This window comes from Rosa rugosa, chromosome 2 (genome assembly GCF_958449725.1).
Source record: "Rosa rugosa chromosome 2, drRosRugo1.1, whole genome shotgun sequence".
In the NCBI taxonomy this organism is placed as follows: Eukaryota; Viridiplantae; Streptophyta; class Magnoliopsida; order Rosales; family Rosaceae; genus Rosa; species Rosa rugosa.
In genome coordinates, this window is record NC_084821.1 from 42,629,214 (window position 1) to 42,655,726 (window position 26,513).

General features: G+C 36.9%; 1 protein-coding gene and 1 long non-coding RNA gene across 2 annotated transcripts; one reads left to right on the top strand and one right to left on the bottom strand.

Annotated features, from left to right (window-relative positions):
• Nucleotides 1-954: 954 nt before the first annotated feature.
• Nucleotides 955-1,935, top strand: LOC133734844 (uncharacterized). The gene is made up of 2 exons (XR_009858616.1): nucleotides 955-1,043; nucleotides 1,509-1,935. It is a non-coding gene; the product is annotated as an uncharacterized LOC133734844 (long non-coding RNA).
• Nucleotides 1,936-9,044: 7,109 nt separating this feature from the next.
• LOC133731714 (glucan endo-1,3-beta-glucosidase 13) lies at nucleotides 9,045-11,061 on the bottom strand. Its single transcript, XM_062159120.1, has 3 exons — nucleotides 10,902-11,061; nucleotides 9,520-10,809; nucleotides 9,045-9,389 (listed from the first exon to the last, which is right to left on the bottom strand). Exons 1-3 carry the CDS (start codon nucleotides 10,969-10,971, stop codon nucleotides 9,355-9,357), a joined length of 1,395 nt encoding a protein of 464 aa, XP_062015104.1. The 5' UTR covers nucleotides 10,972-11,061; the 3' UTR covers nucleotides 9,045-9,354.
• Between the last annotated feature and the right edge of the window lie 15,452 nt (nucleotides 11,062-26,513).

The window sequence follows — 26,513 nt, forward strand, 5'->3', positions numbered from 1 at the left end:
TGTGATGGATAACCAAAATTTGATGGAAGTTGTGTTTATCTAAAAGTTTTGAGCAATGGATTTGAATTGAATTAGATGATCGTAGTAGTTTTCCTTGTGACAATTTCTCTGAGGTGTAACTTCGCATATTTTGGTGGCACGATTTTAATCTAATGGCTTTTAAGACATCTTATGTGTCAACCTTAGTAATATTGATCATTACCATAATCATTAGCCACACTGTTTGACTGTATCACTAAAAGGAATTTATCCTCCATGGTGTAGTTGACATTGGTGGGTCTTTTCATAATTGTAAAATGTGCTCTTCAGTCAGTTTATTATATCCTTTTTCTCGCAGGAGGACTTCTTAAGATTCCACCTGTTATTTGATCCATAGAGTAGTCAAGCTTGTTTACGTTTTCTTGGTCTTCTTCTCTCTAATTGCTAACTTTCTTCTCCTTTTTGTGTGAATCTGTGTTATTAAATTGATTGGGTTCTTGGGTTCAACTGCTTTAGGCTTGAATTCGATGGAATGAATTAATATAGAATTGTATTATCTTTGTGATCGCCTATAATGGAAAATTTCTTTCTTTTAGCAATTGGGTTTATATGTTAGTGGATTACTGACTTGCTTTTGTTGATGATAATGTCATATTGTATTGATTACTATCTGAGAAACCAATTCGTCAATCTTAAATGCTGCACCCTGATTTTTCAGATTTCATATGGTCTTTTGTTTGTGTGAATTGTAGGAACTTGTATAAGGAGATGAGAACTGTGAACAAGTACGTTGTTTGGGAATCATATGTAGCTCGAAGGTTAGCTTTTGCATAGGTACAGTTGTTTTATTTCTTTCCTATTTTAGTTGGAAGGATGCTTTGCTATTGCATAAATCCATCTCATACTGTCTTTTAAATTAATAGTTTGTTCAATGATATATTAGTGATGCTTTAGCTAATCCACATGGACTCCATCTCTGTGACAAAGATTATCCAGAGAAGCCACCAAGTGTACGATTTCATACACGCATCAAGATGACTTGTGTCAATCATGAAACTGGAGTGGTAATGTTGTCTCATAACCTGTATTTTAGGATGTTATTCAACTGCTTGGTTTTGACAATTATTGGCTTTGCTCCTGGTTTTAATTTCTGTTCCCTGTTTTCATATGTGATTATCCCAGTCCTTATAGTGGATACAGGTTGAGGATATGATTTCAATGTTATTAGGAAATTAATCAAGACTTACCACTATTAATATGATCATATGTCCTAAGAATTAGGAAATCAGACTGTCAGAAACTTGCTTTCATATAGGGATCATATGTCCTAAGAATTAGGAAATCAGACTGTCAGAAACTTGCTTTCATATAAAATTCTGAGTTATTGCACTTTGTTTCGTTGAGCCAATGTCAGATTTCCATCTTGTTGCAGTGATTTCTTCTACAAATATGTATGAGTGGTTTTCCTCTCACTATTCAAGAATTTTGTATTTGCGATTCATGTTATTTAATGAAGTGTTTGGGAACAGGTTGATTCAAAGAAGTTTGGAATGCTGGCAAATTGGCAGCGGGATTTCACCATGGAAAACATATTGATGCAGCTGAAGAAGGAAATGACAGCCTCACACAACCGGAAGCTTGTCCAACCACCCGAAGGTACATATTTCTAATGGGAGGCAACTTTGAAGATTGTCACTGATCTGTTGAAACGATGGATTGGCATAGGCTGAATCTCTTTTATACATGTACAATATTTCCATTATTGACAACTTAAGATATTTCCATTATGGACAACTAGAGGAAAGAATGGAAAAGTGGTCCTCAAGCTCTTTAGTGTCACTCTCCTCTATTGTTTTTCTTTTGGATGATTCTTGTTTAAACATTTCTTATTGAGAATTTTATCCATGTATTGAGTGAAATGCAATTAAAATCAGTTATGGAGTGCTAATTTTCTGATACAGCTCATCCAGAATTCATATTTCTGCAAGAACCAGCTATTGTTCTCTCTATTCCTCGATGTACATTTGTATTGTTCTCTCTTTTCTGTACTTTATTTAATCATTGTTTTTTTTTACTTGGCAGAACAGATGCTCAACTTAAGTTGCTAGTAGCTGCTGGCATGCTTAAATGTTAAAGTTTTTAACAGGTAAAGTAAGGAATGTTTGTATTTTGATTATGGCTTATTGGTTTACTCTACAAGTAAGGAATGTTGCGTGGTTCTGCATGATTTAGATGCTTGTGTGTTTTGATGTGGACATCCATATGTGGTTGCATCTATTAAGTTTTGGATTAAGATGCTGCTATGTAGTACGTTTTGTAATTTAATCGATTAATAGTAGTGTTATATTGCTCAGTTGCACTAATGTAAAACTTTTGATATTAGGTTGAGGACTAGCAAAAGAAAGATCAAAAGGCCAATAAAGTACATTAACTACCGGGATTATACACGGTAATTACTTTTGCTTATGTCCTAAGTTTGGGATCATAGAGATTACATTTCGAAATATGACTGCTCTACAAGGGCAAATCACATAGTTCCAGATGGAACTTTGTTTTGCTTCTTTCTTTTGCCTCTGCCAAAATTCATGATTTGCCTTAAGAAAATCTGTCTTAGTTATTATGGTATAGGTGATATGTGGGCTGAGTTTCAAATAAGTTTATAGCTTAGAAAATGGAATCAATAATACTGTGGTATGGTATTTATGCAATTGAGAACTTTCTATGAAAAGGCTAGAAGGTTTTTGGTGCCATGCCCTCTACTTATTACGTTCTAACTTTTGCTTGTGTTTCCAAACAACTGATCTTGTAAGCTTTTTCACTAATAATTTGCTTACTGTCTCCAACTGTGTGTGATTCAAATTCATTTATATACATGTGGGAATTTGATTTTGTCTACCCCATAAAGAAAATGCAGTAATATAAGTTCTCTTCTTAGTTGAATTGAGTGGTAAAGCATATATTTCTTCTTTGTTAATTGATATTATGCAATCTTGACAAGATTGGACAGCTATCTACAACAATATTGTTGATTTTCTGGTATAGGTCTTGTGATTGAAGACTGAATTTTCTGCTTTAGTCATATTGTTGATTTTCTGAAACTATTGTAATGTTGGTACTTCTACGCATCAATTTTAGCTTCATGAGTATTAAAAACTAAAAAGACATGCTAAGCAGCAGCTTGAGTTTCTTCAGGTGTTTCCTCTTCGTCATCAGTCTATATACATGTTCCATGCTCATGATGCTCCTCTAGGTAACTACTACTAAAACTGTCTTTTTGTACAATGATTTGAGTTTTGTAATTGATCTTTTTGGTAACTTTTTCAGTTTTGTAGATAAACTACATTTAGGTGGTTCCAGACTTCCAGTGTTATCTGATCATGAAAGTCCTACTGTAGGTGGAGGGTTCCCTTGTACATTACTTAATGAATGTTGTGTTATTTGTTTTCTTTAGATAAAGATCTGTACATTTGTATGTATGTCTATTGTCATCTAGGATTAGAGAAGATTAGAATGTATAACTAGGAATTAGTTACTAGAATGTGCTTGTAGTCAAGTATATTTGTATGTAAATGTCTTCTTTTCGTTTCAAGGACATTTTTTTTTTGTGTTCTATAATAGATATAAGGACGTTTTTTTAGCGTCCTAATATACATTAGATGACCCTTTTCTCGGATTTAATTTAAGTGTCCTAATATACATTAGAGGACGCTCTTCTAATGTCCTTAAAGACATTAGAGGACACTTTTTTAGTGTCCTTAAAGACATTAGATGACGTTTTTTTTAAGATTAGAGGACGTTTTTTTGGTGTCCTTATAAACATTAGAGGAACGTCCTCGTAAGTGACTTACAATGACTCCTTGATAGATGACGTTTTTTTTGCGTGTCATCTAAAGTTTTCGAAGACGTTTTTTGAACGTCCTAAAATGCTTTTTTTGTAGTAGTGCTTTGAGGAGCATTTACTTATTATTTTGGTTATGACAATTTAATTTGTAAAACTTATGTAATATTCGACTCTGTTGGAGCGAGTCTGTATTGACATAGGGGGTTCATGGCATTAGTACGTATTTGGTTTAAAAAGAAAAAAGTTTCCAGGTATTATGTATTGATGGTTGGACCATCACGCTTGTATAATTATGGGATTATATTGAATTTTAATTATGTTTAAAATTCGGGGCGTGACAATTGAGGGGCAATAGAGGTCTGTTAAAGATCTATTGATGGGCAATAGAGGTATGTTAAATGTCTATTGGAGGGTAATAAACGTTTATTGGGGAATAATAAATGTTTTGAATTGATGTAATCATTTCATTTTTTTTCCTTAATCCAAGTTTTTATTTGTCTAATTTTAGAGAGATTAGTTCCCATTTCGGCGACCAAAAGTTCTATTGGAGGGCAATAAAGGTATATTGGGGCGAGGGGGCGGGCCAATAAACCTCTCCGGCTCCATATGAGATCTCCGACAACCTCTTTTGGAGACTTCCGGAGAGGTTTTATAAACCTCTATTGCCTCCCAATAAAGGTCTATTGGGGGTAATAGAGGTTGATTGGAGGGCAATAAAGGTCTATTTGGGGTAATAAACTTTTTCGGCGACCTATGAGATCTCTAACGACCTCTTTAGGGACCTCTGGCGAGGTTTTCAGAGAAGTCCGGTGGGCGGCAGCCGGTGGACGGACTCCAGTGAAGTCCTCTATGGCTTCTCTCTTCCATTCTCTCTCTCTCTCTCTCTCTCTCTCTATATATATATATATATATATATATATATATATATATATATATATATATATGTAACAAATGGATGAGGGTAAAGTAGTCTAAAAAAAAAACTAATTGGGTATTAGGGAAGATCTTATTAGAGTCTTTATGGGTAAGGGGGAATTAAAAAAAACTTAATAGGGTAAGTACCTTAGAATTAGGATAAATGGACAAAAGCCCTATGAAATTACCACTTATTTCTTAATTTAAGCATGTGATCCTGTTTGGTAAAACAACAACCATCAACTTATAATCAAAGCTCCTACTTCCCTAGGTAGATTATACAAATTGCTAGAATGTTGCTTCCCAGAAGTTAACTCACTTTATTGACTTTACCTACATTTCCCTCATCTAATATGTTATATTACCCAATATCCTTACTTTTTACACTCGACTTTAATGGACTGAACCAAAAGAGATTGATGTCAATACGGAAAGAAAATCTCATTCTCTCCATCTACATATCTGTAGAGAAAATCACTCCATTACAAACTTATTTGGTAAAGTTATATCAATATTTCATATGAGTGTGAACAGTTAGTCGATTGAATTAGGAAGTTCTGTTTCTGACATTTTGATTGAGGGTTGTGTGTGTGATTCTTGGTTATCTTTAGTAATATTTTGGGGTTTTATCATTCTATATGATTTTCTTGTCTACATGATGAATAAATTATTATGGGTTCTCCAAATTTATATTAGGGTTTTGTATGAAGTATGTTTTTGAACAAGCACCTCATGTAAATAACAAAGAAGAGAGAAAAAACCATAGTCCCTGTTGCGCCGCTAGTTTGCTTTCCTCCTCCGTCTGATGGCTCGTCCTCGTGACATGGTAATCAGACGGAATGGTAAATGAGCCTCTCTTGGCTGTTTGTGTGGACAATGGCCTGAGATCCATGATGAAATTGGGAGAAGGGTAGAACGTTGCGTGTTTGGGAGCCTTGCCATGGTGAAGGGATGGTGAAGGGCAGTTCGAATTGCTGCCTAAAAGCCTGAATTTGAAGCGTCAATGGACGTGGGGTGGAAAAATTGAATCGGATTGGGGTGCGCTCGACTAGTTGCGACCCAACTCGATTTTGTGGGTCGTTGATGGCGGTGCATTCAGAGGGATGTCGATAGCAGAGATCTGATGGTGGGGCGATGGCTGCCGGAGTCCTGCGGCTGGATGGTCTAGTGAAGGTGGTGGTACGACAGGTGGAGCGCGGCTATGGTTTGGTGTGATCTCCTTATCCCCTTAGATGGGTCTTACGCTGGGTATCATGCACTGGGCCCAGTCTGGCTTGTTTGGTTTTTAGTTCATGTTTACTTTGCTTGTCCCGTTCCCCTGGTCAGCTACTGACCAGGGATCATTTGGTCAGTCACCGTCCAATTGAAATAGGACGGCTGACAGAACTCATCCCAGATTTCATCACTTATCTGTCAGCCGTCCGATTTCAATCGGACGGTGACTGACCAAATGATCCATGGTCAGTAGCTGACCAGGGGATCATGATTGGTGTAGTTATAGTTTATTGTTTAGTACTAATAAATCCCAGCCATACCATGGTAGGAGTATGTGGACTTGGTCCTGGTGTGTGCACTATAATTGGTACATATTTCACTCTATACTTTGAATGCCTTTGCAACACTACCTTAATTTCATCTAGTAGCAAGCTCATTGTAGACAAATCTGGTTCCCTTGCATCAAGAGCGTGAACCAGTAGAAAGCAATCAATCTCAAAAACCCCATGCCCATACTGTAAAGCATTTGCCAACAATACTCCTTCCCTAAGAACCACCATCTCTATGAAAGGGTGATGTGAGTAAAGGAAAAGGCCTGGCTGCTCTAACCAGGAAAATACCCTCAGAGTCAGGAAAAACAATACCAGCGCCTCCCCTCCTAGTAGCCGGCTGATATGCACCTTCACAATTAACTTTCAACCAACCCACCTCTGGTCTACTCCACTTCTCACGTGCTCTCCTAGGCTCCTAAGGTTGCAGATTAATTTTTTTATACTCCTCATACCAAACAGCCTAAGAAGCATGCTGTCTCTTTTGCTCCCAAAGTTAACTATTCTTGTTTTTTCAGACACCACACAATAACATGCATTAAGAACTTAGCTACATGTTCCTTAGATGCAATAGATAGCGTACCCAGCAGCCACTCCTAAAAAGTGTTATTCGATATTCCAATATAGGGTAGTTATCAATGATTTTTTTAATTTGGAAGAATTTGAAGGAGAGAGAAAAAAAAATATTAATGAATGATTATTTGAATTTATATTAGGTTTGGGAAAATTTTGCAAACAGTACACCAAGTAAAGGCTACTAATAATTTTCATACATAATGTTTCAAACCGATCATTTTGGTACACGGACTCTCGAGCCCGACCCACTTTGTAGACATGTCGTCACTGACGCCGTTTACTCTTATGTCATTACTCATTTGTTAGAGGGTAATTTAGTACTTTTACATCTTTCTGACTTTGACTCTCTCTCTCTTTCTCTCCCTCCATGGCCGCGACTGAAAATTTTCCCAATCCTTTACCTACTCTCTTGTTATCTTTCCTCCAAGCTCTTTTGTAACCAAACCCAATCCCAATATTATAGGAAGTAACTCCATAATTGTAAGTGAGCTCCATTACAAAGTTCACTTCTTCCGGCCCGAATTCGAGGAAAGCATTCAAGTACTTCTCTTCCGGAATATCCCTCTGCCGCAACAGCTTCATCCAGAGAGCCTCAGTGTAAAACTTGATGGTGCGCTCGAGATCGCTGACATGGTACAAGGCGTGGAGGAGGCGGCGCTTGTCCTTCTTGGGCCATTCCAGAAGCTCTGGAGCGACGAATATCCTCATTAATTTCTTCTTCTATCGTCCGATTCATCAGAGTGAATAGGAGCCGTTGGATCCACGCACGATTCTTCCTCCCCTCACCTTCACCTTCCTCATCGTCGCTCGCCGCCGCCCGCCTCCGCATCGCCAGCGGTCGTAATTGAAACCTTGAATTGTCCAACAACAATATCAAATCAAATTTCGAATTTCTTGATCAAATTGGGTTTTCGCAATTAAAGGTGAGGGACTGGGTTCAATGCTTAGATCATAGAAGTAAGGCGATAGAACTTACTTTGAATTTCTTGGATAGCTAGCCATGCCTGAAGCCAAAGCTTTGCTTTTGATAGACACGATGAACAAGAGGGAAAGGATATTCGCAGGGTTTTGTTACTAGTATTTTTATTTTATTTTTTAATAGAGTTAAGCCTCCTCTGGATCACTCTCGTACTCCATATCTTCCTCACTCACTGTAGCCATCAATTCAACTATCACAGCAACAAAAACCCTAGATTGGAGTTGGAGATCTTGAACAGATGAACCCAATAGAGAGAAGATGTGGGAGGTGAGGATGAGAGATTCACGATTGCGTCTTTGTAGTTGTTCAATCCTTAAAAAGTTTGGTTTCGGTGGAGAAGCTTGAGAATTGAAGGGTGTTGATTGATGGTAATGGTTGGAATTGCAGAGGTGATTGAGATTGGGAGGGAGGAAGAGAGATGGGTGCCCATAGTGAGTCAAAGAGAGGGAGAGCGAGAGAACGTTGGGTGCCCAGAGTAAGAGAGAAAGAGCCGGGTGCTCAAAGTAAAAACTCGAAGATACCAAATTACCCCTCAAATTAGGCTAGGTGGCACTGAAACTAACGGCGTCATTGACGTTGTGTCTAAATAGTGGGTCGGGTTTCAGGTTTCATGTACCAAAATGTTCGGTTTGGAACTTTGTGTATGGAAATTTTTAGTAGCCTTTACTTGGTGTACTGTTTGCAAAATTTTCCCTTTATATTATGTATTGCATTTATTAAATTTTTTTTTATCAATTGTCTTTTAACGATTAATAGATTTCTAATAAGTGGCCAAAGATCCGCCCCCTACATAGAATCTAATTAATTCGAATGCCCTCTTTTTTTTAATTGATAATTCTATCATTTGGATGTCATCATTTGGCCTTAAGCCTTCCCTTGAGGACCAGAGTCCAGTATTTCTAAAAATTACACTGTCACAAGACACTGGTCCAGTATTTCTTGTAAAAACAGAGAGTAGCAGCTGTGCACTGTACTCTTTCTTTGTTTTTCTCTGATGGTTACTAATATTCTTTAGATTTTTGACTTGGAAATGACCTGGGTTTTCCCTTTTGGCCGTATGAGCTTGATCATTTATATTTTTGCCAATCCTTTTATGAGCCCATTTAATTAACTTTTTCTTGGTGAAAAGAAGAAGAAGAAAGAACTAGTCATTAGACCGACTTGCCCAACAACTTGGACACTTGGTTGAAACAAAATCAAACATCCACCATCTCAATGAAAATTAACATAGGTTTATCACCAACATATATAATAATATTTGACTACTACGTACACAATCGTATAAGACAAAGACAGTAGGGAGAAGGAAGATATAGATGATTAAGATAAGAAATCTATATAATAGGAAGTTAATTACAGCAAGTCAAGCCACCATACCACCATATCTATTCGCTTTAATACTAATAGTAATAACAAATGCAATAAAATTAATTCAATCAAATTCCCTAATATCCATAAAATTAAATAATCTGAATCTCCATCTGGATAATCATTCCTCAAACAGCTCCATCGTTCTTCCTTCAGTAACCTGTTGGGAACTCACAGGTCCCATACCCTGCAACAAAAACAGCCCCTAATTAGACTAAAGATCAAACAAATAATATTACATAATACTCCGAAACATGATAAAAGTTCATACTAAATCGAAACCAAGTTTAAGAGAGATGGTAGAGAAGAAAACGTACTCGGAGGTTGAGTAACAACATAAGCTGCACCCCCAAAATTGCAGGTTCCGGTTCCACGAGCCTTCTTCTGGTAATAGCTATTGAACGCATAAGAAGCGTGCGCCTCAAGAGTGTTCGGATTGAAACACGTGGACCCATCAGTAATCGGACGGCAATCCGCCCCTCCTTCTCCGCAAGCATAATCCAGCGCGGCCTGAAGCTTCTCCTCTCCGGCATTCACATTCGCCACGCACCACGTGTTGCCCGATGGTTGCGTCGTCACTTGGGTCTTACTCTCGTTGGCCGGAGTTGACTGGCCGTCACTGAGCTCCGCCGCCGTGAGTGGTATGTCGTAGACTTTCTTCTCGTCCGGGTAGAACAGCCCGTAGTTCCTCTCCGATGTGGGACCTGGTTTCTGATTCTCGTTGAAGAGAGCGAACAAGTACACGTTGAGTGTGTCCTGAGGCTTTAACGGCGTTCCGGCTCCTGTTAAAACTCTACGCACCAAGTTCCCGTTATACGCCGCTGCATTTTCCTTGCCGGCGCCAATCTCATTCTCGTCGCCGTTAGAAGGCCAGCCCGTCTCCGTCACGACCATCTTCACGTCCTTGTGCCCGATTGCTGACATGGCAGCTGAAACGGCGTCCAGTTGGGCCTCCAACAAACTCATGTAACGAAGCCCATTACCCGAGTCCAAGTTGCCCGGGTTCTGCTTAAACAGGGTGTAATCCAAGGAGATCTTATCGGAGTTAGCCGCGTAAGCGAAAAACGGGTAGGCATTAACCATGAGATACGACCCGGTTTGTTGGAGAAAATCCAGGAGGGGTTTGATGACGGGTTGGACCAAGTCGGGTTTGAACGATCCGGCAGAAGGAGGGTAGGAGTTTTGGAGGGCGCTGAGGGCAATTGGGGAAGAGAGTTTTATGGAGGAGTCGAGGTTGTACTTTTTTAAGGAAGTGTGGATGTTTTTCATGGCGGGTACGAGGAAGTCGGTGGTGTTGTTCTTGTCGTCGAATACTTCGTTTCCGACAGCAATGGCTTCGATTTGGGTTTTGGGGTAGTAGTGGGAGATGTTGGCTTGAACCCATCTGTCGGCAAACGACTGGTCGTTTGCGGCGGAGGAGAGAAGCTCGTTGGGGAGACAAACGACGACGCTTATGTTTGAGTTGGCCAGGGCATTGAGGACGGCGGAGTCGGTGTCGTAGAGCTTGACGTTGGTGATGCCTTGGGATTTGAGCAGCTCCACAACTTGGGTTGGTGCTGGTAGATTGTTCGCTATTCGGCCATAGTTAATTCCGATACTACCCTTTTCTGCAAATCAAGAACGTACCACAAATCAAATCAATATAATGATTTTAGTACAAAATTTATATGCATGTAAATGAATGGAATTGTATACGTACCAGCTGCAAAGGCGATGGAGAAGATTGAGAGAAGCAGAGAGGCTAAAACTGGGAATGTGAAGGGGGTCATCTTCGATGGCTAGCTCTGGTTCCAATGAAAGAAGCAGAGAGCTTGTGAGAGGTTTTAAGGTTTGGTGATTGGTGAGTGCAGCCGTAGCTTTATAGAGTGGAAGAAAGCGATCGATGACGGAGATTGAGGAGGGAGTGGGAGGAGGGAGTGGGGTTAGTGGGAAAAATGGGACGTGGGGCCACGAGGGAGTGGCAATGGTGAAAATGGAGAGGCTATCTAGGCTGTAAAATCCATTACTTCGTACACACCCCGCAACGGCCGGAAAGACATGACCGTTTTCTTTCAGTTTCTAATGGGTGATTATTGGAGTTTGAATTATTCTACTGTGGTTCTTCTAGCCTAGCTAATCATTGGGATCTACATCTTTCTAAGCGTACACGTGTTTGTTTTATTGAATCAGACGGTAGTGTTTGGATGAGGGGTTGTAGTTTGGTGGCCGAATTGTCACTGTTGGGAATATGGTGCTGAATGGTATGGGTTTCTTCAATTCTGTCTATCGGCTTTTAATTGTGAATTAGAATGATGATGTTTTAGGGGGAAATTCTTGGCCTACAAATGTGAACGTTGTTAATTATATGGTAGGTACAAGTTTAAATGTGAACGTTGGATTGTCTGCTAGCTCTTGCCTGTTTGAGGGCGTTGTTATGAAGGTTGTTCTTGTTGGGATGTTGATGAGCAGAATATCAATACACCATTTCTTTAATTTCACTTCTATACGTAATCTCTCTGTTTCCATTACCATCCAATACAACATGCACCCTCTTCATATATGGTTTTTTTCTTTTCGAAAACGTTAGTTGCTTAACTAACTAACTATATTACACGGCTGACCCTAAAATATTCGAGAAAGAGTGTTTCTACATTGTTTGGTTTAGTTTATATCTCACATTACAAAGATGCAGCAACTGAATTGCATTATCAACGTTTACTACTTAATTAGTTGTATATATAAAGTTAAATGGTGAGGCTGGTGAGCTGTGACATGTTGATTGGTTATTGATATAATAGACACTGGGAATGTCACATATTCTTATATTACTGACACTATAGGATGAGATGGGCTGGGGTGAAGAAATAATTGTCATTTTTACAAAAGAAAAAAAAAAGTCGGAATGATGAAGCAAGCTAAAAACATAAAACGTAACTGCCGCCGCCACCCAAGTCCATTAATCATTCCTTTACTCCTACACTCGTGTTTGGCTATGTGAGAAATTCTACTACTACATCATGAGCTGCTAATACACAAACAGCCCCTATGTGTAAAATTGCCTAACTTGCTCAAGATTAAATGAACTGGGACATCCCTCTGTAGTCTGAAACCAAGAAACCCCATGCGGCATGATAAACAAATTCATTCGTCTTCAGCTGCAAGAGCCGACCATTTTATGGATAGAGTTGAAATTATAGAAGAAACTCAAAGTATAAAAACGTCATGGATTTCAACAATTGGTTTGAAAAAACCTGGACAGTACATAGTACTGCTGAGTGCTGACACTGATTTTGGTCTCAAAGTCGGTCATTATTATTCATAGAATATGTTGGATATAGAGACATGACGATATACATGGGTTAAAGAAAAAAATAGTTTTAAGTACACGTCTCTGTAAAATGAAACGATATTTTTCTTGAAAATTGTATCTTCAATCGTTGTATGATTGAAGCTCTCTCTGCATAGTAACCAAGATTATTACCTACCTCAGGTGATTATTACCTACTTCACCCGAGATGGTAACCAACAGTGATTGAGATTTCCCTACGAGTTGTAGAATCGGGAGGTGTTCGCTAATATTTTTGTTCGCCTTCATTCAATCCTTCATTGGGTCACTGATGGGAATGTGGTAGTTGGTAGTTGCCTTCCATTTAATCTTTCATTAGGTGACTCATTTGTAGTCGTGAGTGTGTAGATTTTACAAGAAAAACAACAATATGTGGATACAAAAGAGATTGTTTAAAGGTCAAGTTCATCTCAAAACTGGTTCCTTCCCTTTCTAAACACGTTAGAAGTAGGTAGTTTAGTTGAGAAGAAATGGGAATTGAATCATTGCCCACAAGACTTATAGAGCAAGACACGATCAGAGAGGCTAGCTAGATAGTACTTAGTAACTCCGCCTTGACTTATCATCAGCCATAATGAAAGATCACTATGTATGAAATCATATAATATAATGCACGAAGCTTGGTTTCTGATGGTAATGGATTGGTTTGGTATATGAACTTGAGAAAAGAGGCAGGTGGTATGGCCGGAATTCTTTGTTCCCAAGCATGCACTTCTTTATGACGCTGGTCGATAAGGTCATTATTTCTGTTCACCAAAAACAAAGTAGAAGATGCATTTTGGTGGTTTTTTTTACTAAAACATGTCAACTTACCTATATAGCTGCATGTACTTGACATTTATATAGATATTGGTAAGTTCTATGGCTTTGCACAGTGCCCACTTTGCATTTTTGTGATGCAATTTCCGAGTAATGCTAGGTGAACCACTTTTTGAGAAACCACCTAGAGCCCACCTTAGGTGGTAGCTTATGTGACTTATCCATATCATTAAAGCATAATTTTTTATTTTTATATTTCTATGTTTTCTTAATTACAAAAATTCCTTCTTTTTTTCTTTTTTCTTTTTTACTTTCTTGATTTTATCTCGAGTTTTTCTATTGGAACCTCCAAATTTACTCACTTGACCTCTATGCTTTTTACACCTCCTATCAAATTTTCAAATACTTAATTTGCTCATTAAACCTCACTAAAGTTCCTCAAATAACCTCACTCATATAATTAATCTACAAACAAACTAAGATCTTTATAATAAAAAACTTAGTCATTTCAATGATTTAATTACTCTATAAATCTTAATTACATCTCCATTCCTTAATTTGACAACATAAATCTCTTATCCAATAAAAAAAAATAAAACACAAGGTATTGAGTTTTAAAAATTAATAAAAATAAAATAACTTGAACTATTATGTGATTTTTTTATTTACTTTTTCTTTTTTAGCTGTTAAAAAAAATAAAGATTAATCATTTTTTCTTAATGTTTCTCTATTTTTTGTACCTCATGATTAATTATTTAAATATATATATATATTTTTTTATTTGCTAGCTCTTTTTTTTTTCTTCTTCTTTTTACAAATATAATGGGTAGATTTAGATTTAGGGCATAATACAATTTATTTTGTTCTCCGTGACCAATATGCATATCATACATTTTTATCTTAATCATAGTTTTATTTCTTAATAAATATATATATATGAATGCTTTAATGAGTATGTAGTGAAATTAGAAAATGAAAATAGATAGGGAAAATAATAAAGAATGCAATCTAATATTATTGAATTGGAAAGTCTAGAGAAAATAAATATAACAATTTTTTAGATATAATTATTGTCCCTAATAGTCATTTTATAGTAGGTTATATATGTCATTTTAATTTAATAATTCATAATAGAGTGAGGTCAAGTGAGCAGATTTGGAGGTCCCAATAGAAACTCTCTTTTATCTCTTAAACCTTTTTTTTTTCTTTGTGATATTATTTGGGCAAACGTCTTCTCTATCAGACGTTGTTTTCTTTTCTCCTCCTCTCACCCCTCCTCAACCCTCTCACCTCTTCTTCAATTGATCAACGCCTTCTCAATTTGATCTCGGTTTCCTCGCAAGTATCGTCAACAAACGCTCTGCCTAAACGTGGTTAGTTTTTTTTTTTTTTTTTTCCTGAGTATGAAACACGATTAGAATGGGCAAAGGCTCTATTAACAATGCTTGTGAGGAAACTAAAATCAGACTGAGAATGTGTTGATCAAATCCTAATTCAAATCCACTTCCCCCTAAACCCTAATTTTGAACAAGCTATGCTATTCGTGTTTCATACTTAGGAAGAAAAAAAAAAAAAGAACTAACCACGTTTAGGCAGAGGGTTTGTTGACGATACTTGTGAGGAAACCGAGATCAAATTGAGAAGGCGTTGATCAATTGAAGAAGAGGTGAGAGGGTTGAGGAGGGGTGAGAGGAGGAGAAAAGAAAACAACGTCTAATAGAGAAGACGTTGCCCAGATAATATCACAAAAAAAAAAAATAGGGTTTAGACAAAATCAAGAAAGTAAAAAAGAAAAAAAAAGGAATTTTTGTAATTAAGAAAACATAGAAATATAAAAATAAGAAATTATGCTTTAATGATATGGATACGACACATAAGTTGCCACCTAACCTGGGCTCTAGGTGGTTCACCTAGCATTACTCGCAATTTCCTTGGGACTTTCGTGTCTTCTCCACTAAGAATATGAGAGACTTAAGGTGCGTAGCTAGCGAGCAAAAGATCAAACTATATATTTGTTGGGCCCGTTTAATGCTTTAATCTGAATCGCTGTTGCATAAAAATGGAACTATGAAATGTGAACATGGCGTTGAAGTTTGAAACTAATTAACCCAATAAAACGTGTACAGTAGGTAGTGGTACTCGTAGCATGCTGCACATTGCTCTATTATGTAGATGATTTTTACGATATACCGATTTCATAATCTCAACAATGTAAACAGATGAGGATAGCGAACTATGGACAGCGAACTATCATAATCGTTAAGACCCAATTATTATTTTAGCGATACTTTCTGTTGAGCTACCAGCCCTTGTGGACAATGATGAAACCATAATGTTAACGTACTCTAATCTAGTTTTCATTTCATTAATTCCTAAACTTTTTGGCAATCTTCCTTCAGAATTTTTTTTCAAAAAAATCTATCATCGTATTCTAGATCTTGTTCACGACTTATGCACATAAGATGAGCACCACATCCTTATTTCTATACAGGGATTCCTGCTTTTTCATAAACCAAACCAAGTTTGATAAAAGTTTGTTGTAACATTGGTTGCACTCGATGGAGCCTCAATATCCTGAATACTGAAAGAGGTAGTGTTAGAACATCTTCAATAGCTTCCCTATAAAATTCATATCATATTATGTAGATTTAAAAGTTAAAATTTCTATGTATTAGGAACCTAAGCATTTGTGTGCACTCTATGCATCTCTAACGCCTCTGGAGTTGTACCAAAGAAGGATTCTGGCTATGTCTACGTGCATGAATGTCAAATGAGTGGGTCTATTTCTATGTACCACTGTGGGTACTACCACTATCTTTTTGTCTGTCTTTAGATGGCAGCGGAAGAGTATGTAACGGTTTATTCTGGCTTTAAATGAATATATTGGCACCCGGTTTTGGGTTTGATTAAAAAAAAAAAAAAGGTTAAAATCTCTATAGTTCTTCTTCCACAATTTCAATAGATTCTCTATCATATTCTCTATAATTTATTATCCATGATTTTTTATTTTTTTTTTGAAAAATATCATGTCGATATATTAATATTACTCAGGCTAGAAAGGACCATTACATATCCTCCCTCAACCATCTCTGGGCAGATAAAGAGTTTGTGGTAAAACCACAGCGATACATAGATTAGGTCCGATCATTTGACGGTATCCATGCTCACTTATTCAAGAAAGCCTATAAACTATGTTACAAAGACAAGTAAATAGGCTAGGTAAATAAAACCTAAATGAGACTCAGCCCTAGAAGGCTGACCCATTCCTCATGAGGCCCAAGATAAGGCCCAAAGACCTCATCCCAGTCCCAAAAAGAGTAAGCAAGCCCAAAAGGCCCAGCCAATCTCGGCGCCGCGCAACCTTCTAGCAGCTCCGTGTCTCGGACTCCACTGCCACCTGACGCTGCGACGACCACCAAGTGCAACCACAGAGACAGTTGCACCATCAGGACATCCCCGCCCAAGTCATTGAACATCGAATCTGATCGGAACCAGATTGACGAGAAAGGCTGGATGAGGAGTTTGATAAGCCAAAACAACAGCACCAGCGCCGATAGCGTTAAAACCATCCACCAGAGCAGGAGCCATCCACCACTGTGCACCACCGCAATCGAGAGCGCCACTCCATCTCTGCATGCTTTACCGCCGGCAGCGCCCAAGCGGAGCCTCTCACCTCGCCTTGACGTCCCTGGCCAGGACGAAGTAGATCGATCCACAGTCCCCATTAAAACCAGGGCTTCAGCAGCAAATTGGGATTGAGAGAGGCCTAGCCTTGGCCTCGTGGAGGAGACAGTAGCCGTCATGCTCAATGAGTCCGATGACAATGAGATTGGAATAGGTTGCCATTGATGATGGAGGAGAGGCCACGGGCACAATCCTAGTGGACCTCCAATGCGATCGCCCATATTCCAACACCCCGCGCCAGATCTGATTGAGATCATCTTGACAAGGAGTGCCTCGATTTGGGGTTGATCGATCTTGTTCCGTCCTTCGCCGGAGAAGACTAGGTTCCCCAGATCAGGTAAAGCAATAGGCAGAGGGCAATCAGGTTGCTCTGCACTTCCATGGTGTTGAGTCGGAACCCGCACCATCATATTCCATCCTTTGTTGTTGTGTACTGGCCAGAGCCATGGCTGGCTTAGAGATCGGCTGTTGGTGGCCGGAGGTAGATAGCCTAGCCTCGGTGGGCTAGGGTTGAGGAAGAGCGGCGCTGCTCTCATAGGGTTTTTTTTATTTCCTAATATTTTAATATTTATTATCCATGATTAAATATAGTATTTCATAAAAAAAAATGATTAAATATAGTAATATTTTTAAAATTTCACAAATGTTATCAAATAATTAATGATGAAGATAAATATTTTTTGAAGAGAGAAGAGATAAAGAGTGAAAACTTCCTAAAAAAATGATTCCCTATAATTTTAGAATTTGCTGTAAATATGTCATAATATTCTTCCGACTTTTGATAGACTTGCTTCCAAGCAAGTTGTGTTGGATTCACAAACTTGTGTACTATATATGTACTAGAGAGGATGAAACTATCATTCATCTATGCCGTAATTGTCCTTTTACAAGGGAGGTGATGGCTTCGCATTCTGCGATAAACAGTGGCTGCTTTGGAATGGAGACTGATCAGCTTGATGCCCTTAATTGGCTTTGTTACTGTTCAGAGAAGCTTCCCAAAACTGCTTTCACTCAATTGTTATTTTTTATTTGGGGTGTTTGGAAGGAGAGGAATGCTAGGGTCTGGGAGAACAAAGCTACTTCATCTAGTGATATTGCTCTTTTGTTAGCTGCAAGGTTGAGCAGTTTTATCTTCCATAATTCGAAGCTACAAATGTCCCAGAATCTAGGGAGAGTTCTTAAGTGGAAAGTTCCTCCACAAGGTTGGCTAAAGGTAAATTTCGATGGGGCTTATAATCGGGGCTCAGGCAAGGCTGCAATAGGCTTTGTTATTCGAGATGCTAGTGGTACTTTCTTGGGGGCAGTGGGCAAAGCCATTTCCAATGTTCAATCTGCTGAACATGCATAACTAATGGCCTGTAAGGAAGCAGTGAGTTATGTGTTGACTAACGCTCTTCATCCGGCTTTGTTTGAAACTGATTGCTTGGTCTTGAAACAACAGCTTTGTCAATCTGCTGAACATGCATAACTAATGGCCTGTAAGGAAGCAGTGAGTTATGTGTTGACTAACGCTCTTCATCCGGCTTTGTTTGAAACTGATTGCTTGGTCTTGAAACAACAGCTTTGTCAAACTACCACTAAAAATACCTCTGCTCTTGGGAGACTTTATGAAGATATAAGTGTGGATTTGGCCTTTCTGCCTAACTCCAAGGTGGTGCACGCTAGAAGAGAAGCAAATAAAGCTGCACATATGGTGGCAACTTATGCTTCATCTAATGATCAAAGTTTTATTTGGTCTGATGTTCCTTTCTTTCTTTATGATGTAATAGAGGCTGATATGCCTGTACCCTAAGTTTTGCTTGATTACCAATAAAGATTAACCTCCTTCAACTCAAAAAAGAATTTGCTGTAAATATAGGATTTTTGTTTTCTCTCTCTTCAGTTTCTCTAAAATGGAGATAGGTATTGGAAATCTGTTAGAGGAAAAAAAAGGCTATTTTCCCCTAAAATAGAGAGAAAAAAACAAGATTTAGGGAAACTGTTGGAGTTGCTCTTATATAAGTCAAATTTCTTTCAAGCTAGAGGAAACAAAACTACAAAATTGAGAGCCGTATTTGTCAACCATATTAAAATTCTTTTCTTTCCTCCAACTTTAATGAAAATTGACATATAAAACTAGTCTTATTAGTGACAAAGATGTTGAGGCTGCAACAAGTACAACCAATATAACAACATACTTGATTAACGAACTTAGTTTAGTTTACAAACAATTTGGGATCCATGTAATAGAGTTTACAGATGAAGGATGCGTTTTCAATTTTGAGAACAAGATCTACAACACGAGGATGGATTTCTTGTAACGTTTTTGACCATCTAGTGACAAAAGACGTTGGACCATCTTCTTGTCAGCGAAGTGAGGCCGACTGATCAAGTAAACCGCATCTTCATTCTAGATATCAGATCGATCTGATGAAGTTGAGAGAGGTTTAAGTACTCAATGGAGTCCTTTATGTAAAGTAGAACAAGCGATCAATTACCAAGCAGGACTGCAAGTTTAATAACTTTCCCTGGTTCTGATCCTTTTCCTTTTCCCATTATGGGAAACTTGTTAGATCTCATTCATAATATTTTTCCCGTTGCAGATGAAAGATACATAAACCCCACAAAACTATAGGACTTGAGCTTCCTATTATTGGGAGGAAATTCTATGAATTATAATTGTTAATTTATTATATCATTCATATAAAAAAAAACTTACTTATTTAGCTAGCGGTGTTTCTCTTATGGGTAAATTGCTTCTATGGTGTATCTGAGGTATGACCAATTTGACAATTTGGTACCTAGTCTTCAAAAGATGACAATCTGATACATAAGCTTAGGCTCCATTTGACCTTTTGGTATTTTCAGTTAAATGTAAGGATAAAATTGACATGTGGAATCTATTTACAAAAATACAATAAAAACATAAGTTTTGTGGGTTGATGGCCATCAATCCTGGGTCTTCATCATTTTCTGTGTCATTTGGGAGCAAATGAACATGAACTAATGCTTTTGGTTTATGTTGAAGATGACATATATAATTGAATTTCATGTTTAAAAAATTTAGTCGTTGTGATTTAAACACTCACGAGACTACTTTTGGTAGATTAGACAGCTCGGTGGAGTAGTTTCGTGGGTGTTCAAATCATGGCGACTAGATTTCTTAAACATTAAGGGTTTATAATTTTGACTTTAAACCCACCATTGGAGATTGCCTAAAATATCAAAACAATTATTATTTAACATATAGATGCCAACATCTTATATAATTAAGCCAATTCTTGAGTGAATGGTTAAATTTTTGAAGTACCATATACATGCCCTCACATAATATAAATATTAATAAATAAATTATTTCTATATGAGGATAAAATAGTCAATAGAGTATATTATATTTGAAAAAATTGCAATACCTCTCATGAAAAAATGAGAAGCTTCCCTAAAATTATGAGAGAAATTGTTATAACTTTTTTAATTTAAAAAAAAAAAAAAAAAAAAGCTAATTGACATGTGCGGAGCACATGTTAAGGGGCTAGTACATAATACTCCAAACTCTAGTTGCCGAAATTGCAGAGAGAGAGAGCCAAAGTAAAATGCCACAATAAATAGCCAAGCAATTAGCCCAGCAATAACTTCTTTTAGCAAGTGAAACCAATTAGTCTTATTGAAAAATATGGATTTATATGCTACCTCAATAATATCTCCGATGTTCACAAGCAAAGCGTTGGGAATTGGAGTGATCGGTGCCCATTTTCAAGCTTGTTTAATGTCATACTCTCTCTCGAGGAGGTAAGTTAACTTTATTAAAGTCTAATCTATTTGGAATGCCAAATCATATTCTATCTTGTTTCAAATGCCCTAAACGTCTTATTGATAGATTGAATAAGTAATTCAAAACCTTTTTTTGGGGAAAATCACAACCTCTTGTTGATTGGAACCAAGTTTGTAGTCCTAAATATAAAGGTGGATTAGGAGTCAGATTACCTAATCATTTTAACAAAGCTGCTTTAGCTAAACTTGGTTGGAAGATCTTAACACAACCTGATAATTGGTGGGTACAATTAGTTACTAGAAAGTATTTGAAGAATAATCACTTTCTTACAGTTTCGAAAAAGGCTTCTAACTCTTTAGCTTGGAAAGGCATTTTGGATGCTAGAGACCTTCTCTCTCAAGGAATTAGATGGATTGTTGGGGATGGTCAATCTATTCTTTTTTTGTCTTTCAATTGGGTTCTCCCTTTTCCTTTATTTTTAATTGTTCCAAAAGATCAAAGACATAATTTGGATTGGACTCTCACAGTCGCAAACTTCATTCATAATATGAATTGGGATCAGGAAGCTTTACAGACGGTTCTCCCTCAAGATATTGTGCAAATGATCATTGCCATTCCTTTACCTATAAATCCGACTTCTAATAGTTTTGTTTGGGGACCTTCACCAACAGGCCATTTTACAGTTAAGAGTGCTACTTGCATTCAATCACAAAATATTCCTACCCATTCTAGAGCTTCTCTTCTGAATAAAATGTGGAAGTTAAATATTCCCCCAAAGATTAAAATTTTTGCTTGGTCTTTACTTAGAAATGGTTTAAAGACAAGAGATAAAATTGTGCATTATAATCATAACATTTCTCCACTTTGTCCATTTTGTTCTATTGATGTAGAATCTGTTGATCATCTTTTTATACAATGTAATTTTGCTAGACAGGTTTGATCCTTAACTCAATCTCCTAAGCATCTACAATGGAATAGTTCTTTTATATCATGGATTGAACATATTAGTAACTCACCTTCTTCTTCTTCAGAGCATCTTGCTTCAATTTTCTTCATTACTTGGTCTATTTGGAATAGCAGAAATAAACTAATTTTCCAGCAAGTTGTTCCTCATCCTTATACTACTGTTTTTCAAGCTTTTATGTTTAAGTCCAATTATCTTACGGCTAATCCTAAAGTCTCTTTCCCTAAAGTTTCAACGTATTTTCATATAAAATGGCAACCTCCTAATGTTAATCAAGTTAAATTGAACTTTGATGGTTCAGTTAGAAATGGTTTTGCTACCATTGGTATTGTTATTCGTAGTGAAGATGGGAATCCTTTATTTGCAACTAATAGAAGATTAGGCAATACAAATGTTATTGTGGCAGAAGCAACAGCTTTGCGTGATGACCTTCATACTGCACTTTTGCATCAGTACTCAAATATCATTGTGGAAGGAGATTCAAAACTTCTTATGGACTGTGTTCAAGGAAGATGTCAAATACCATGAGGGATCAAGATGCTAGTAAATGATATCAGCTAGCTCGCACAGCAGTACGATTCAATTTTGTTTCGGCATATTTATAGAGAAGCAAACTTTGTAGCAGATCGTTTGGCTTCTTTAGCGCATAATGCTCAGAATAATTCGGTTTGGTTTTTTTGCTTACCCCTTTCTGTGTCCCCAGCGTTCCATTTGGATCAGCTGGGAGGGAGTGTTTGTAGAGATTTTGTTTTTTAGTGTTGTTTGTTATTTCTGTCATAAAAAAAAAAGTGGTAATCCTTACAAAACACTACTATCATTAAGAAAATCTATTTAATATAAATATGGTGCAAGGAATGATACTACACTGAGATTAGAAGGTGCTGGTGGAGGGGTAGAAGAGAATACATAATCAAGAAGAATTATGATATGCCACAAAAAAAAAAAAAAGGTACTGATCCTCAAAAAGCCATAGCAAAGAAGGCATTGATCCTTGAAAAACTAGACAAAGAGAATACACGGTCAATAAAAATTATGATATGCAAATGTCACAAGTGCGTGACATATCATCTGCATTCTATTTTTCCTAGCATTTTTCTAGCATGAGAAAGTAGCTCATTATCATTCTCGTTAAACAGCGACAAATGTGGTATGTGACCCATCATTGTATCGATACTGTCCCAACTTAACCAACTGTTAGGTGTTAGGTTTTACTAACAAAAAGCCTCTGTACAATTGGGTGTGAGTCACCCACTTCTAAGTTATATTATCTTTCGTCACTCTTTTAATGTGGGATATTTCCTCTCCAACACGCTCCCTCATGTACAACCTTAACTCTGGATTAGCATGTGAAATCAATTAACAAATCCAATTCCCACAATGAAAATTGGGGCACAAGTCCCACATTAGAGACTTGACTAATCTCGTAACAATCCAAGGCCCACATCAGATCCTTGGTAATAATCCAATCGAAATCTTTCTGATGACCAACTTAATGAATAAAAATCGGGTGTTTGACAATTGAAGACGTGATTGGAGAGGGATCCGCTCTGATTCTATGTTAAACAACAACAAGCTAGTGTGGCCCGTGGTCCACCATTGTACCGATACTGTCCTAACTTAATAACCTATTAGGTGTTGAATTTTAATGAAAAAAGGCGCGCATCAGTACAATATAAATTAAATTATCTTTTGTCACTTTTCTAATGTGAGATATTTCCTCTCCAACAATTTTAAAATTTTGGTAAAAGACATATCACAAAAGAATGAAAGTGAAAGTATGATGCTGTTTAGAATTGACATACTTCACATAGCTCCTATGTTTGCAACTTTGGTTATTAAAACTAACATGATTTTCTGAATTAAACCTAACATGATTTTCTGAGAATAACCAAAAGCAAGAGACCACACACACACACACACACAGAGGACCATTCTAGCTAAGGGATTCTTTTTTTTTTGGTCATTTTAAGGGATCGATTATTAAACCAACTTTTCAATCACATATAGACATCTTCACCGTTCAGTTTTTAGGTCTATATGAGTATATCACTTCTGCAAATTTTCAGCCAAATTGAAAATCGTTAAGACGTTCATAATTGTGATTTACTATTATAAGCATGAATGGTTCAAGTTGGACAGATTTGATTCGTCCATTGATTTAATCTAGTTCCATATCTTAACGGTCACCAATTTGGCTGAAAATTTACAGAAGTGATCTATTAATGGAATCCTAAGAATTGAACGGTCAAGATGCCGATATGTAATAGAAAAAAGGGTCTCATAAAGAATCTCTTAAAATGACCAAAAAACGGGATTCCTTAGTGGAAGGGCGCTCTCTCTCTCTCTCTCTCTCTATATATATATATATATATATAGGGTCTTTCTAGCGAGGGATTTCTTTTTTTGGTCAATTTAAGGGATAACCTATTAGACCAACTTTTCGGTCACATATTGGGATCTCGACTGTTCAGTTTTTAGGTCCCTATGAGTATATCAATTCTGCAAATTTTCGGCCAAATTGATGATTATTTGGGTATTCATAATAGTGATTTACTAATTATGAACAAGAACGGTTTAGGTTGAACAGATTTGGTTCGTCCATTGATTAAATCTAGTTCGATATCTTAACAGTCACTAATTTGGCTGAAAATTTGCAGAGGTGATCTACTCATGTAGACCTAAAAACTGAATGGTGGAGATGTTGATATGTGATCAAAAAGTTGGTCTAATAATCGATCCCACAAATTGGACAAAAAAAGGAATCCCTTAGTGGAAGGGCAATAAATAAATATATATATATATATATATATATATATATATATATATATTTAAAGCGGGGCTAGTGCTGCTGCCCTCAAGCCTTGATTAATGAAATTACAGAATACAAGGGGTATATATATATATATATATATATATATCAGATCCTATCCAGAGCGGAGTTCCGCTTTGAAATTACGGAGTGAATTTCGAGTTTTGGGTCTCTTTTAGGTCACATATCCGCATCTCGACTGTTCAGTTTTTAGGTACTAGTGTATAGATCATCTCTGCAAATTTTCAGCCAAATTGATGACCGTTAAGGCATTGATAACTGCCTTAAAGTTAGTACGGTTCAGGTTGGACAGATTCAGATCGTCGATTGGTTTAAGCGAGTTAGATACCTTAACGATCATCAATTTGGCTGAAAATTTGCAGAGATGATTTATAACTAGTATCTAAAAACTGAACGGTCGAGATGTGGATATGTGACCTAAAAGCGACCCAAAACTCGAAGTTCACTCCGTAATTTCAAAGCGGAACTCCGCTCTGGATAAAATCTGTATATATATATATATATATATATGGGTTAGGATCAATGGACACATTATTTAACACAATTTTTTACACTTCTTTGCAGCCCTTAGATATAAAAGCATTTAATGGTTCTGTCTTTAATGACATGGCATTAAATTTCTTCCTAACAAAAATTAAAATAATATTAGATTAAATTTTCTTTTGTAAAGAAAAAAACACGTAAAAACTTAGATGAGGAAAAAAAAAACGTAAGAGAAGAACAAGAACTCGTCTTCCTTACAGATCAAAGACCAATTATGAAACCATAAGAGGGGATGATAACTTGATATATCCATCGAATTAGAGTTGTAGATTATATATATTTTATAGTTTAGGTTTTGAATTGGGGTTAATAGTCCTACGAATGGAAGAGTTCTTTTCAACTTCAGAATGATCCAATTGACCACTTAAGAATGTCTTTTCATTTTTGTAACTTCAATGGTGAAATATCAGACTCGTTGGCACCTGAAAAAAAAAAAGTATTTCTCTATCAATGCAGTGCTGCCTTTGTTAGCATTTGATAACTCTATAGACTGATCCCTAGGGGATCTTCTCTTCAGTGTATGTTTAAGAAAAACAATGGTGGCCACTAATTACTGTTCATCTAAGCAAGAACAGTGACTGAGAATCTAAATACCGCACCATCCAAGCAATACCCTTTCCGATAGTCAATGCTAAATCAAGAAGCACCGGACTGGCTAACCTTCTTGCTTATCAGTAGAATCCCCAATTGAACTGGCTCTGTGCTCTGATCTCTCACTTATAGAATCCTCTTCCTTCTCTAATTCTGGTTTTTCGCCCTTAAGAATAGTAATATTGTTCAGAAGTTGGAGTTCTTATTAGATTTTGATTGTGTTATAATCTCATCTTCTATTTTAATTCTTTTTTATAAAGAAAATAATTTAGTTTTAATTTTTGTGGGAAGAAATTTAATGTCATGTCATTAAAGACAATAAATCAAAACCATTGAATGCTTTTATATCTAAGGGATTCAAAGAAGTGTAAAAAATCGTGTCAAATAATGTGTCCATTGATCCTAACCCTAATAGCTAATATATATATATATATATATATATATGCTAGCCTGAATATACTGAGTACAAATGTTTCCTAAAGCTTTAGATGAACAGTTTTCGTGTCTCAGATTCAGATGTCATTCATTTATTTATACATGCCAGTAGCATTCTAGGGTCTAACTAGACGTTTTTTTTATTTTTTATTTTTTGTCAAACAGGAACTTTTATTAATAAAAGGCAATTACAAAGAGGCTCAAAAGAACTCCCCATAAGAGCAAACAACAGAGGCCTGAAGGCCCAAATAAAGACATTAACATAGGTTGGCCCAAACATTCATTTATTTATACAGGCCAGTACCATTCTAGGGTAACTAACTAGACGTTTTGTTATTTTTTATTTTTTGTCAAATAATAACTTTTATTAATAAAAAGCAATTACAAAGAGGCCCAAAAGAACTCCCCATAAGAGCTAACAACAGAGGC